The sequence below is a fragment of the Varroa destructor genome, unplaced genomic scaffold (genome assembly GCF_002443255.2).
Source record: "Varroa destructor unplaced genomic scaffold, Vdes_3.0 BEIS01000002.1, whole genome shotgun sequence".
NCBI classification, from domain to species: Eukaryota; Metazoa; Arthropoda; class Arachnida; order Mesostigmata; family Varroidae; genus Varroa; species Varroa destructor.
The window spans coordinates 51,969,139-51,984,359 of record NW_019211455.1 but is presented as its reverse complement, the minus strand read 5'-3'; the positions used below and the strand labels follow the sequence as shown (position 1 = coordinate 51,984,359).

Genomic DNA, 15,221 nt, shown 5'->3' with positions numbered 1-15,221 from the left:
CGGCTCAGGGTTTAAGCAGACGGAGGCTACAAGGTATACGCCGTTTGTTATCGTAATACCGAAAAGGCTGAGTGGTCCATCACGAAGGTTAGGCTCAAACTCGAGCCGCAGTTCGGATCTGAATAATTTACCGTTTATATCAAGCTGGATACAAACAACTTCCACTGAACCGAAAATAACTTCAACGCTCGCTGCATTTGTTTAATTATGTATACATTGTTAGTTTTACTACGAAGACAATTTGAAAATATCAATCTTTAAGCTAGCAGAGCCATGAATTGCTGGCAGCTGAATATAAACTTGCTCTAGCTTTCTAAACATCGTCAACAGCAGACGCTCAGAAATGGATGTGCGCAGTCATTGAAAGCGGCAGCCTTACGTCAACCGATTAGCGTCGATGTACACTGTGGCGTACCGTTGTACTGTCGTATTTTCGCCTCATGTGATTACGCGTCGTTTTCATATAAACTCTAATCGAAAAAGGAACGCTTTTTGTAAGCGTTTCCCATTTCAATTGTCCAAATATCCGACCGAGCAATTACGAAATACGGCCTAGCTAATAATGTGCAGTGCGCTGGCCGCACTCGCTAACATTTCGACAAGGTTAGGGCTGGCCTTCCGGGGCATTTGCACTATTCTACTTTAGCGTTCGACCCGAGCATGAACGACGACACCATCGATCAGGGATGTGGTAATCAGGCCATAAATACGAGAAGCGCACGTTTGGCAGTTGGTCGATTTCAGGATAAGATTTTCATGAAATAGGCTGATCGGTATATGCCAGCACTCATGCAAATTTTCTCCTGATTTATTAAATCTTAGTCATTTCGTGTAAGCTGAAATCAAAATCAGACATTTGGAATCAATCCTGAGAGAATTCGTGATAAAGCGTGATAATTATTGTAACAAATCAATGAACGAAATGAAAAGCATTATAAACCATACACACAAACAAAGCTACGCTACAAAGCCAAAATCGACTAATTATTTCAATCAATTTTAATTAACCTATTGAGCCACAGTTTAATTCTTCGGCTCCAGTCTCTCGAAACAGAAAAAAAAATGAAATCTCTGAATGGGAATGAAAAGTCTAACGTCTAATTATAGACCCTACACGGCAACGACAATATGATGAACTTAATAAATGTATTTACGCTGACAGATGGGTTTATTTGCTACACCAGTATAAAACCTGTACAATCACGCCGAAACACTCACACCCTCCGATTCGATGACATATACGTTAAAAGTATATTCCCACAAAAACCATATTGCATAAGAATATTTAAATATATTTATTTTTCTTGTGAATATAGCCGTTAAGCATTTGTGATTTTGAAATATGTTGTTTTTGTTCCAAACCAACAAAACCGATGGTCGCCACACTTCGATCACGATGTTCCCAGGCACAAACCCGTTAAACCGTCAGAAGTTGGAGTTCGAGAAACTCGAGTTGCCGTTAAAGAGCTTCTTGATGCTACCCTGTGGGGGCGTGGGGGTAGACCTAGACACAACGTGGAACGAGCTGCATACGGCGGGTGCCGCCCGCATGGCAGCGGGCTGTGTCATCGAACTCGCCTGCAGAGTGACCGCGGGGGACGTCAAGGTATGGAATTCATCCATTCGGGGGGAAAGGGGTGCATCGAAGGAGCTAGACAAAAAAATGAGGTTGAGAGATAGATAGAACTTCGTAACCGAATGACGACAGGAACAACATAAGCGAAGGGGGGCAGAAAGGGCCAGACAGACGTGTAACTTCTGTGCGTGTGTGAAAGTTTGAAGAGATAACTTCGTCCAGTATAATGTACATGAAAATAAAACTATCGCTGGTTTCAGCGTCGGCAAAAGAAATGGTTACTAAAATGGTAAATTGTGATCACGCTTTTTAAAATAAGTCTATTAGAGACAAACGCAGATGAATCCAGCAAGAGGCGTGCGAAGTAATGCCCAACGTAAAAATAAATACAAATTAAAGGTTTGGTGAGATGGCTGCTAGAAAATCAGTGAAGTGGGTATTCGGAATTTCTACATGATTGAGAGAATTACTAACTGTTTTGTCAGGCGGTACCTACCAACTAAGATGTTCCTTGCTTGCTTGTTTTAGTTGTTTTTACAGACTGAAAGATTTAAAGTTACAGATATTTTTTTGGCACGTCGCAGCCTATCTTTATCGTTGGTTATTATATAGAGCTGAAATTCTACGCATTGTTAGATAAAATTTTCATTTAGAATCTCGATTGTGCCTATTTATAACAGAAAAAAGATTATTTCTGTTTTTGGCTCTGTCATGGTCTTCGAGTGGTCCTGCTATTTAGTTCATCTTATTTTGTTTTCCGTATTTCTATCTTCATCTTTTTGTTTTTTTTCTATGATTTTCTCTGTTTCATGCAAATTTGCACCGGGATGCTTCCCGGAAAAGAACATTTTTCATCTTCGTTTGATTGTAAGCGTATTTTTTCCCCGTTGTTTTTGTACACAGCGTAACCATATGTTGGCATGTGCTAATTTCCCTTCTGTTCTCTACCCACTATTATTGTTATTACTATTTTTTTATCTACGCATGTACCCGCGTTTTATAGAACGGCTTTGCTGTGGTGCGTCCTCCCGGTCATCACGCCGAGCATCAGCAAGCGATGGGTTTTTGCTTCTTCAATTCACTGGCAGTCGCCGCCAAGAAAGCCCAGCAGCGTTTCAACCTCGAACGAATTCTTATTGTCGACTGGGTACGTAAAAAATCTGCATAAATTTATAGATAGCTTAATTTCATTAATAGTCTGCCTCATGTGCGTTTATATACAATAAGATAGAAAAAACAGTCGCAAATAATGTGCCAAATAATAGCCATTATGTACGCCTAACAAAAAGGGTAAGGCCTAAATATATATATATGTATATATAAAACTATCTTGGTAATAATTTCCTTGTTTTTGCCATCTGCTGTTTGCCATGTCTAGCGATCTTGTTTCGGTCTAAACAATTAAGCGAGATCAGTAATTGCATGAATATATTTGAACGATAGTCTATGGTCTCTCTATGCGTTATCTATTAGCAGTAAGATACATGTCTAAGTGACGTGTATATGATAAATCTATGTTGCTATACCATTATATTGTAATGTCTACATACGAAATGAATAGATACATCGATGAGGACATCTACGCTAATAAACACGAGCAGAATTGTCTGTTGTATACTGGAATAAAACGCTGATATGATAAAATGATCGAGTTCGGCCTTAAATACAATGATCTATGCTTCAAGGAGCTTTGTGACCGTTTTTTTTTTTATAATAATAGATTTTTGGACCTTGGCAGGAGGCTCGGAAGCTGGGATATTTCGCAGCTTCCGACTTCCGAGCCTCTTTAAACGCTACTATGGCTAAAACCGCGACGGAGGCGCAAGTTCGACCCTGCGGTCACCTAACCTCCTCCAAATGTATATTGACATCCATTGATATATGGTAGTATTTTTCCTAGCATAGGAAACACTTCGTATACATTTTTACTCATGCCTCTAAAAGTCTAGCTCGAAAAAGATGATATAATCACAGTTACCGATGATGACCGATCTCATTAGAACCTACACAGTCATTAGCTGTCAAGTTCTTTAAACAGTGAACAGAGATAATAGTTTATCTAATCATATATCTTTGGTTTCTTCCATTAAAATACTTCGTCTGCGATGTGCGGCATTGTTTGCGGCACACGTCTCGCCTCTTCCATTGCTGCCGTTGTTGTTAGGCTAATACATAAATCTGTCCCTGTAGCCCTTTCTAGAAATATAGATCAATTATCCTCACGTCATTAAATTTTATTATGCTTCGTTCGGCTCCTACAGCTGTTTCTATTTCCAGGCCGACGCCTAAATATTAATTTCACCGCCATCAATAGCACTCGTTGAGTTACTTTATATAGATTATCGATGGCATTGCCAGCTAAATGAAGGGATTAGAAGGAATATGAGTGGTGTCAACACCTTCAAGCTGACACGCAATGCAGTTCGCGTCCTGTCGGGGGCGCATAAATAAGAAACAGCTTCACACAAAAACATAACATCAAGCTATATCCTAACGTACTCGTCTCCCCCTTCTCGACGCATCGTAACTAGTTACCTCTAATATTAGTCTCATTATCACCCCCGTACTGCTTGTACTTCCACCCTATCGACTTTTCGACGAACCCGTATTCGTGGGGCGCGGGCCCATCCGACGCTCTATTTAGCATAGGCTGTGTTCCGTTATATCGACGTTGTCACCGTCATACCCCCCAAGTCGTTCCTTCGCGGCCCATTGGCTTCACGTCATAGTCAAAGCAACCAAGTCATTTGCAAGAGGAAGGGGTGGATTGGTGCTGTTGTCGTCGTTGCAATGTGTGTACCGGATCTTGAATAAGACAAAAATCGGACACATCTGAAAGTTGCTGGCGAAAACCAGTCTCGTAACGTTATTATTAGTACTTAGAAGAAATACATGCAGTACGAACGAATACCGTCGTATATATATTAGCCTAGTTGTTATACCTGTAACGACCAGCAAAAATGATGGAATAGGCCAAAATCGGTGTAAAATTTGATGAGGAATTTGTCCGGTTGGTGGGCAAAACTTCGCAATGCAGCTGACTAGCCGTAAATGATTTTACTGAAAGTAGGTACTGCTGAAGATCAAAGTGACGAAGCCTAACTAGAGTGAAAGGCATTACTAAGTAAAAAAAATATAGTAACGTCTTTTTGCATCGTGTTTTATTCCGTGCAGGATGTGCACCATGGCAATGGGATTCAGCAAATCTTCTACCGAGACCCACGTGTCCTTTACATCTCCATGCATCGCCACGATGAAGGTAATTTTTTCCCGGGTACAGGTGATCCGCACGAAATTGGCGAAGAAGCAGGTCGAGGTTTCAACGTGAACGTAGCTTGGAGCGGTGGCCTGAACCCGCCTATGGGCGACGCGGAATATCTGGCCGCATTCCGGTCAATTGTGATGCCAATTGCCAGGGACTATAGGCCTCAACTTGTGCTCGTGGCCTGTGGCTTTGATGCGGCCAAAGGACACAAAACAACTCTAGGAGGATACAACGTTTCAGCGGCTTGTGAGTACTGCAAAAGACCCGTTTTGTAGGCCTACAGATGTTGTCTAGCCGCAAAGATGTCTATCTGTGGTTTAGCATTGTTCCGTAGTGCAACGTTGTATTATAAAATTTTAATTTAGATATATTCCGTTTCGAATATACAATAGATGACCATAACGATGCCAAAAATAGGTTTACGATTGAAAAACAAGGGCTTCTTAGATACTAGAAATGAAGTATGAAATTTGAAGACAAGATTTGTTTAGAACTTAAGCGCAGTGTTCGAAATATGCCTATTTTTTTTTGTAGTTTAAAGTTACAACTTGAAAATTCTGCAACATCCTGCTTTTCGTTTAGGTTAGATGGGTGTTTCTCACTAGTCCATACGGAACAGTGTTTACTAGCTACGTAATGTAGTGTTCGACCACTAATCTTATGTATTGAACATCGTAATGTAATGGCGGTCTGGCAGGTTTTGGTGCTATGACGCGACAGCTAATGTCGATAGCAAATGGAAAAGTGGTACTGGCACTTGAAGGCGGTTACGATTTGCCATCCGTATGCGACTGCTCGGAGGCCGTCACCCGAGCCCTACTTGGCGAAGAGCTCTGCTCACAGGTTTCCGAGGTAGAATTAACCCGCAAGCCAGTGGCCTCCGCTATAGAGACACTCAAAAGGACAGCTGTTATTCAAGGTAATGGCGAGTATGTGTCTAGATAAATGGATTTCTTCCACGTAACCATGCGGCATTTAGATTTTCATCATCCGAATATAGACACCATCAGTTATCTGATAACGAGAGTTTTGATTACAAATATTTGTAGTGCTGTCAGATGAAAAGGAGATTTTTTCAGCCAAGTTTTCGAAATATGCCGCCCATAAATCCCAAGAGAAAACACCTAACTCGTTATATTAATTGTGGCACATGTATTGTCGCACGCCTAACACAGAAAACACACAAACCACAGCTGGGCGAGTAGTAACCCAGCCTTCCCAACTTCGTGTGCTGAGTTTTCAAGCCACACCATTATCAAAAGCTTCCTGCAGCCGCTCTTCGTTTTCCTTCTTGGGTGCGGCGCCACACTAACTCCAAATCCCGATTTCCACTCCAATCTACCTCCAAATACCGATTCCTATTGCCGCTTGCCCCTAAAAGCTCACGTATTGATATTCGCAGCCGGATCGAAGTAAGTAAACAAGCGAACAACTAGAACCCGGTATTATATTTCCTGTTTCATCAGTAAATAGAGCTAAAAGTCGAGACACGCCCCAAGGGAAGTCAGTCAGAAGTCCATGACAGGCTGCTTAAACGGACCGACGTGCGTTTTCGTTGTCAATTGATACTGTCGGTTGCGGTGACCTTTTTCTTATCCTTTTGAAGTCTTTATATTTTGCAATACAATATGTAAACGTACGGAACTCGCCAGACCTCTCGCGTGATGAAACGAACGAATTAGCAAACAGCAACGATTCAATGCATTGTCGTATCATTATAGTTCGTCAGAGTTCCCTGTGGCACAGAGTCCACAGAGAACACTACCGCGGTCGCGTCGCGAGCCAGCGGGATTCATTGCCGGTATAATTCGTTTACTTTGGCCCATTCACGAGCCGTCGCAGTTGCAGCTGGGGCCGCTTGCGGTTCGTTAATCACCCATTTGCTGTTGGATACGACCTTGCACACGAAAGTGTAGCCCAATATAGTCTTATGTTATTCTCCTTGCGTTTCTAGCTTGGTTCACCTAACCTAGCTCTCCTGCTGGCCTGCTTGAACGGTTAAATTTAGCAATCATTGCTACTACTATAGGCGTCAATTTACGCTGGCCGAGACCGAGGGTACGTAGGCTGCTGACGACTTTAAGCGAACCCGATGCGAAGTGAGTCCTGTGGGCGGTCCTGGTGGATCGTCGTCGTCGTCATCATGCGCTTCCAATTGACACCGTTTTAGTCCTTATCCCCTGGTATTTTCCCTGCCCACAACTCTGTTGCCCACAGCAAAGCTAAGCTTTGTCATATTTGAATGTGGTCGACTTGATGAGAATAATAATAACGTCATGTAGTGCTGTAGAAATCCCGGTAGCTGCAATGATGCGGGACGAATCAGGGGGCAAATGAGGTGATAGCGCACTTACCATGCTAATCGTTCGGGACAGTACAGAACTATGCGAGCAGATTCCAGTCTGGTTTATTTATTTTTTTTTTAATATAATTTATAAGGACGCTATCCGACGCGGGTGAGCTCAGTTTCTTTTTACAGGATGCACGTAAATGCAACAACATCTAAACCTATATCTTCACATAGCTGGGTTGAGCATAAGGAGAAAAATGTCAAAGTGTATCTCAAATCAGCCATTTATCGTTCACCTTTAGAAGAAAGACTAACTTCAACATGAAATATTGCAATATCTGATAACTAAGTATTAGGATTGTTTACTGGTTTTCCTTTCGCAGCACCATACTGGCCGTGCACGAAGCAATGGGCGGCTACCATAGGTTGCTCGTCCTTAGAGGCGATGCAGTTAAGTAAGGATAGCGAAGACACCGTTACAGCTATGGCGCTTTTATCTGTGGCCAGGTAATCTCTTCATACGTTACTCCAAAGGTACTACAAGGTACACTTTTTCAATCGAAATTTGATTAGTCTTTCGAAATCGGTGAGTATAACGTTCATCATGTGGATTATTTGTTGCAGGCAAGGTAGCCCTGATAATCGCAGCAAATTTGAAGAACCAATGGACCAGGACAAGTCCAATATGTAACGAAGGTGAGCAAAATCATCAACAAATGACGCGTTACATTTCATATAACGTATGAAGAACAAATTCGGTACCTGGAAAACCCTGATACGATCCAAAGCTGTCGAAGCTTATCACCGTAAACCGACGAAACAGGAAATGTTCCGTCTATTTAGCTTAAACTAAAAGCATACCGTAAAGAAAGCCCACATTTTTTCAAAGAGAATAGGACAATTGACTGTGAACAAAACATGGACGATTTTTCTTAACTACGGCTGTGGGGGGACCTTAGCACTGCACGACGAAGCTGGGTATCTTAGAAGTTACCCAAAGATCCCAAAACTATATACTGCTTAAGATATGTACGCCTCTATACAGACTGAATAGAAAATTGGAAGAGAAATTCCTTTGAAACGAAGAACTTAACAAACGCGAGATGTATTTATGGTATTAACTACTAGTACGATCAATCTTTTCGTAGACTAAAAAACAATCTTTACTAACTAAAAAGCTTACAAGTTTAATGTTCCTGCTGGGTGATTCGCACTAGAGCGTTGCGCGATCAAAACAAATAGTTGGAATATGCTGCCCAGTTTGGACAAAGATATCGGATATGTTATTAACTGACTATGAATGACTGTTTAGCGCGTTTTTGAAAAAAAAATAAATACAACGGTTCAAAAATAAGAACGCATGCTACGAAGTGTTAGATCAGCAAAAACTATCATGTAAAAATACAGTCAACTATTGAATAACGAAAATTTAGCAAAGAATTATGGCGTCTTACGCATCACCTTTGCTGACAGATTGAATGGGAGGATATTAGCCTTAAGACTGGTAATCTCAACAATTCCAAAGTAAAAACACAAACTAACACAAAAACGATTGTAAACGCTCACAAAATTAAGCAGGCGGCTGAAGAAGTGACAATAAGAAACACAACAGGTTATAGCAACTTGTAAAAAACCGTAGAACGGATTCCATTAGAGAAGGTTTAGGCGTCTCAGCCGGACTGAGCAAAAAATAAAATCAAATAAAGAAAAGGCGACCCGAGAAAAACATGCAGTGTCAATTAAATGAAAAACTTCAATATTCGTTTATGTTGCGCTTTGTTATGTTTTATAGCAGTCCCGTTCTATATATATATATATATATATATAGCTTAGATTACCCATCGGTGACTTTTTCCTCCGTATAATCCGTTCGTTTAACCAAACATCATAGATATATCAAATCAGTGGTAGCAGAACAGCTGTTATGTGATGATGCTATTGTTCTTTACGTGTTATAGGGAAAGACCGATATAAAAAAGGTGTTTCCAATAGAACTGCTACTCGTGGACAGAGCAAATGCTTAACAAGGACAAAGGCACAGACCAGGAGAGAAAAAGCATACGAAGGAGAGTGTCACTTAAATTAGCTTACGATAATTGTCCACCATTTTCTTCTTTACTAACAATGGCCTTTTTTTTCAGGGTTGTTCCCGAAATTCCTTTATCGTAAAATTTCCTGGAACCCCACTAGAATAACGAGAAGTCGCATCGCTCCTCTCCGTCCCCGATACTCGGTATCGAACCCCGGGATAAATAGTGCTAGTATTCAGCACGAGCATATAAAACAGTTACATCCAAAGGGAAAGCCAAGTCAGCTGTTGGTTATTATCTCGTATAGAAAAATATCCATCCCTTGAGCGTTGCTGAATTCAACAACAGTCAAAGGATAAGCAGCACATTGCTAGACACAGAATCGAACACGGCAAAAATGTAAAACCCGTGTAATCATGCTAGCGATATCATTGTGAACATATTACAAAACCAAATCAATTAAATAGGGCCAAAAAACGAATACAGGAAAGGTAATTAGTCCTGAAAACTTCATTCTGCTCATGACGATGCTGGTGATGATAAACAAATAAAAGATGATAATCATCGTAATGGTAATAACGGATATGAGGAATGAGCCTCGTTGATGATTATTATGCTCATGATGATATTGTTGGCGATGTTGTTAATATATATATATATATATATATATATATATATGCTGACAGGTAATCGGAAAAACGGAGCGCGGCTTGAGTAGGCCGCTTCATCTGTTCATGAGTAACGTCGGTATCAATTATCGATTAAAATGGACTGGATTATAGCAAGCATCGGAAAGTTAAATTTATAATTTGTAGATAATTAGGTTGCAGCAGCAGAAAAGGCTGTTAAAATTGGATTCACTCAGTCATCGGCTCATTTGCACTTGTCAGCGGTCTCATCAATATATCTCATTACTATATTTGCCTGTGAACAAGCAACCTGAAAGGCAACCGAGTGCTGTACCTAATTACTGCTAAAATCGAACCGCCCACTGTTATGTGTCAGATCTTCTGCCTATTGTATCGGAGGTCACTGGAAAAAATAGGTCTTAGCGTAGCATTAACACACGATGAAACCTTGACCCTTTCGGTTCACCCGTGACCTTCAGGAAATTCCCCTTAAATCAACAGAAATGTCGATGCAGCGGTCTTTTCAAGTGGATGGAAAGAAAGCTGCCTAAAAAATTTAACTGTTAGTTAAAATATGTTATTTAAGGTGTACCATCTCTAACTATATGATACTACCGACTATTCAAGCCAAACTAAGAAGATTAAATGACAAAGAATTATATATATATATATATATATATATATATACATAAGACTACTATGTTTTTGTCTCGTGCCATAACTCAAAATTAACAAGGATAAAAATATTGATTAACGCTAACTAGTAATAATAAAAACAGTAAAATAACTGACGTCACCCGGCGACATCAAAAGCGGCGACATCGTGTGTGCAAAGTGTTTCTCCAGGCCTCAGCCTTCGTCCATTACGCGAATGTGGTCGCAGCTTTCAGCTCGCATGACAACAACACGACCAGCAACAGTTAATATGAAAGCATTAAATGAACTGAGACTTTAGGCTCAGGGTTACACGGCCGGGGATCTCCGTTCTGTAGAAAGGAAAAACTGATGGAAATACAAAAAGTGAAAGCTATTATATCGACACAACTACCGGCCAGTCGGAGTACAGCTGCCCTGGAAAATATTATTTTGATCAGCAGAGTTTTGAGATTTGGGTGTGGGAGAAAAAATAAAACAATATTATAATACTAACTAATATCAAATAGAAGGTGAAGTGTCAGACATTCCCACTCGTTCGCGACCCGCCGCCCTGTCCACCGATGACCGAGTGAACCGAACCCACTCGTATATGTATATACTATGACGAATATGTTGATATATAAGTATGACATACATACGCAGACACATACACGCACTCGCTCCTGCGGATTAGAGAAACAGACATAAAAGCAGAAAGACAAGGCGCAAGATGCTGCTGAGTTCTAACAAAAATATGACAACATCAATGACGTGTACAAGGTACCGGCAGCAAACGATAGCAGACGATAACGCGCGACAGACAGGACTGACGCAGTCAAACAAATAGCAAAATGATGTTACTATATAATATATAATATGCATATTTGATTTTTGGCGGGTCGCGTGGCGTGTGAAAGTTGTTCATTTAAGAGATAAGAAGGTTATGAATAATAAGTATATTTATACGATGTTGGTGGAGTTCCCCAGATGAATACTAAATAAATTTATCTATGTTATTACGACCACACTATATTAATATATTTGACTTCTTATATATATATATATATACTTGTAGATACTGAAACGACCTTGAAGCTTGGATATTCAACAGAAAACACAAAGTTTACCGATTGCGTATCGTCGCATAGGCACCAGTTATAGTCGTCCATATAATTACTTCTTCACACTATACATAGTCATACAGCCATTGGTAACCCTGTTACCAACGCTACTGATCTTTTCGTTTTCACGTATCTTTCGTTTCGATCATTTTCACGTATTCGCGTAAATACACATAACCTAGTATAAATGGACACCCGTCCAGTCTGTTACTCTACTTTAAAAGTTTGGATTAACCGGTCTGTTTGATTGCATTACGAGGGTATACGCAACATCTGGAGTTACCATATTTACAAATGCAGTTTCTGTATGGCTTACGGTATTCTGATATCTCGCAAAGCAGGCAGCAATTCTCGTGAACTTCAAACTTCGCCTTGACTCTTGTACGATTCCAACCATCATGAGTCATTGCTGGTGTCGTAGAGAGCGAAAGATTTATTTCTCTTCAAGATGCTAGATACTTGTCCAAATCGAATGTTCCGCACATATCTTCAACGCTTCTTATTCTGAAAATTATTGTACTAATAACGAGCCTTTGTTTCGCGAATTATCTCTCTGCTAAGGGTTTTTACCAATTTTTGATAGATCGCATCGGGGCTCTCATTTTAGAACAACGCAAGCTTGATTACGTTAAGCATTGATTTTCAGTTCTAAACGACAAATTCAAACGAAGTAGCTTTTGAGGATACTTAATTGGCTTGTAATTATGGGTGGCCAGTATGATGTGTATTATAAAATTCCCTTTGGCTATCTGAAACTACAAGCCGGTTGAGTATCATCAGAAAAAGAATAAGTTTGGAAGGTAGATTCAGAGCTAACAGTCTACGCTTAGCGTAATACCAGCCCGGGCAAAATCTATAGAAAATTAGTGGAGACTAATAGTTATAGATAATCAATATAGAAATCGGCAGTCTTCGTTACCGCCAATTTCCACGCTTTTTTTTTTTTTTTTTTTGAAAAATCTGAGGAATGAGGTAGGCTTCAGAGTTCATATTTAGAGGCTTGAAAGTTCATCAAAATAGCTTCTAAAGTCATTTTCTGTTGATATAATGATTAACGGCTGTTTTAGAGAGGATACTATTAATTCGTCGTCCAGGTGAGCCTCAGTGGTTAACACTTCTAAAATTTGTCGCATCTTTGCGTTTCTTTTGGTCCACTATTAGCCCGAGATTTAGTTTCCTCAGAACTTCTCGTATACAGCATATTTGAACGACACTATAACGAACTTACATTTATTAAAAAGGAAGGGATATTTTAAAAATGATTACTCCCGAAGCAAAGCTCTAATTGCGGCGCTTAGATTAGCGCATATAGTAAAAGTAAGCCTAAGAGCCACGTTTGAGACTTCTAGCACATGCAAAACGTTAAAATATCTATTTTGCAAATTGCTAAAGCTTATACGTAAGAACATGTTCGGCTGAATCCAACATGATGTTTCTATTTCAAATAGAGTCCAATTTGAGTAGATCAAGCCAGTACGACCGAAAGCCGAAGTAAGCAGTATGTCGATATAGCGTTCCCGCGCAGTTCATTGCAGCATTCGTGTTCCGCACAGCTGATATTGGTCTGTACTCACTCCATACATAGCACTGTAGTCCTACTTGAGACAGATTTACAGCTCAGTGGTGTCTATCAGTTCTCATCGATAATGTTTTTGAATAATACATCAATGTTCGTGTCATACGAAATGGGAATGTAGTTTCGTCTGCTCTACTAAAAATACTCTGTTCTGGTTTTACGCTCAGTTACGTCGGGTGGGTCAAGTTAGTTACTTCGTCTCCATTCAAATAGGTTGTGTAAGAGATCTTCCAAATGCCCAGGTAGAATTTTGAGATCACCCGATTCTTCAGGGTCTTATTTGTAATCAAGCGCCAAATTTATGGCACGACGATGTATACACGAACTCAAGTGCACGTTCATTCGAAAATCGTACGGTTCTACTTTTGTTCTTCTGTCGTCTGTAGTCAGTTCGATTCTTGTTTTACGCCGTCAATGACTGCCACATACCGGAAAAACAATCAGTCAGCTGACCCAAGTTGCGTAGGAGCCATCGTCAGCGTGCTAACATATTGTTAGGCCTAATTCCAATTTTACTGCAGGTAATTCTAATCAGTTTTTCTTGCCGCGATAATGAGCTCCAAGCAGGTTCTATGGTACCCTTCCGTGTTCCTAATGGTTCTGCTAACGGGTCAAACGCATTCATTAGGTTTTGATGGCCACAAAGACAGTGCCGAATCCCTCAAGTGGTACACGCTTAAGTGCTACCAGGGTCGCACACCTTACCGCTCTTCGAAGAGCGAACTGCATCCGCAGCTGTTTGTAGCAAAAAGCCATATCTATGAAAATGTATCCCGGGCCGCATTGTTTATACCTCAGTTCAAGGGCTTTGTGAATGCTAGGGCAGCAGATATCATCTGTACATCAAAGCGATTAGCTGATACAACGCCACTGACGAAGATTGCTTGTCCCTTCGAGTCTGGATCTCAGAGAGGTATCATGGTACGCTAAAAACATTTTTTATCCTGTCTAACATAAGAATTCAGTTTTGCAAAAGCTGAAGGTTGAAATTATTAAATAGGTATGTTCCATTTCCTGCATACGACGTTCCATGAAACGGTACTTATCGGTTACTCAAGTTAGATTAATGTCTTGCAAAAATAACTATATCAGTATATATAGTAAATCATATCCAACCAACTGTTAACGCTTGGTTTGTTGCTACGGGAATACGAGTAACTATTTTCACACCATGATCAGTACAGACAATCTTAGAAGGAGAAAAAGGCATGCTAAACAATGTGGCTTCTTTTTAGGCATTTTGGAAATTCGTCCCTTTGAAGATGGCAAGCAATTTAAGCGCGGTGGAGATTCCAGCCCGCCGCTCATTGCTTAATTACCTCAATATAGAAAATTTGAATGCATCTGACGAAGGGCTGTACACGTGCCAAGCCATCAGTGAGCGGAGACAATGGGTCGAGATATGGACCATCACAAAGGATGATCAGCAAGAACGTAGCTGGACATTTAGGTGGACTAATCAGGATGACGACGTCAAAGTGTATAGGATTAGAGACTCGCGTAGGGTGACGGCGCTACCTTTTGCTCGCAGTACCTGGCTCGAGGAAAAACTTGAGGCGGCAGAGAATAGTGATTATATCTAAAACAAAATCGTTCCTGGGTTAACTGAATAGTCGGCTTAAATGACTCTTACTTTATTAAGGGTTAGGTAATTGACTACCAATTTTATAAGGTCATTTATACTTTGATACACTTTAATAATGTAATTATTATAACTGTTGCAAACGTCTGTGCTATTGCTACACGAGGAACTTGTGTCTTTTCTGGTCGACTGCATTAGGCTTACGTTAATAACTTTATTTTATATAAATTAATAAGTCTCGATATCGTAAAATGCAAAGTGAAGAAATATATATAGGAAGTACGTTTGTATATTTGTTATGTTGTTTATTTTAAATCACAACAGTAAGAACGTGTGCTGCCTAGTTGTATATAACGAAACATAGCCCAGTGGTTATACATTTTGACAATACTCGTAGAGAATATTCTTCTTACGCTACTAAAGCTTCACACAATAAATTTCAAGAACAATTTTAAAACAAACAAACTTGCAAGAAATCGTGATGTACGACAGAGATATAGCGTTTAAATATATATA

At 40.2% G+C, this 15,221-nt stretch overlaps 3 protein-coding genes across 21 annotated transcripts in view; all 3 read left to right on the top strand.

Moving 5' to 3' along the window:
• The window catches only part of HDAC4 (histone deacetylase 4), a 114,009-nt gene extending 102,553 nt beyond the window's left edge, over positions 1-11,456 (top strand). For all 16 annotated transcript variants that reach the window (XM_086981332.1, XM_086981328.1, XM_086981331.1 and 13 more), the window contains 7 exons: positions 1,407-1,606; positions 2,580-2,723; positions 4,751-5,087; positions 5,539-5,760; positions 7,515-7,638; positions 7,756-7,827; positions 9,273-11,456. In XM_086981332.1, the coding sequence (XP_086837458.1) occupies positions 1,407-1,606; positions 2,580-2,723; positions 4,751-5,087; positions 5,539-5,760; positions 7,515-7,638; positions 7,756-7,822 (1,094 nt within the window). In that variant the 3' untranslated portion in view covers positions 7,823-7,827; positions 9,273-11,456. The remainder of the gene's footprint in view (positions 1-1,406; positions 1,607-2,579; positions 2,724-4,750; positions 5,088-5,538; positions 5,761-7,514; positions 7,639-7,755; positions 7,828-9,272) is intronic.
• A 1,706-nt stretch (positions 11,457-13,162) lies between these two features.
• LOC111244749 (uncharacterized) overlaps positions 13,163-15,221 on the top strand; it is a 6,626-nt gene continuing 4,567 nt past the window's right edge. For 2 of the 3 annotated variants that reach the window (XR_015322113.1, XR_015322111.1), the window contains exon 1: positions 13,163-13,644. The gene's annotated coding sequence lies outside the window, so the exon portion shown is untranslated. The remainder of the gene's footprint in view (positions 13,645-15,221) is intronic. The other variant, XR_015322112.1, reaches the window with a different exon arrangement.
• Positions 13,643-15,170, top strand: LOC111244793 (uncharacterized). Of its 2 annotated transcripts, none has more exons than XM_022792219.2 (2): positions 13,643-14,044; positions 14,359-15,170. In XM_022792219.2, exons 1-2 carry the CDS (start codon positions 13,676-13,678, stop codon positions 14,704-14,706), a joined length of 717 nt encoding a protein of 238 aa, XP_022647954.1. In that variant the 5' UTR covers positions 13,643-13,675; the 3' UTR covers positions 14,707-15,170. The 2 variants fall into 2 exon arrangements, with proteins under 2 accessions (XP_022647954.1, XP_022647955.1); XM_022792220.2 differs by having other exon boundaries at positions 13,644-14,036.

Excerpts from the sequence above, each read along its gene's own strand:
- LOC111244793 (XM_022792219.2), top strand. The coding sequence starts at position 13,676 with ATGAGCTCCAAGCAGGTTCTATGGTACCCTTCCGTGTTCCTAATGGTT. Across the intron at positions 14,045-14,358 it reads GATCTCAGAGAGGTATCATG|GCATTTTGGAAATTCGTCCC; the intron begins GTACGCTAAAAA and ends GCTTCTTTTTAG.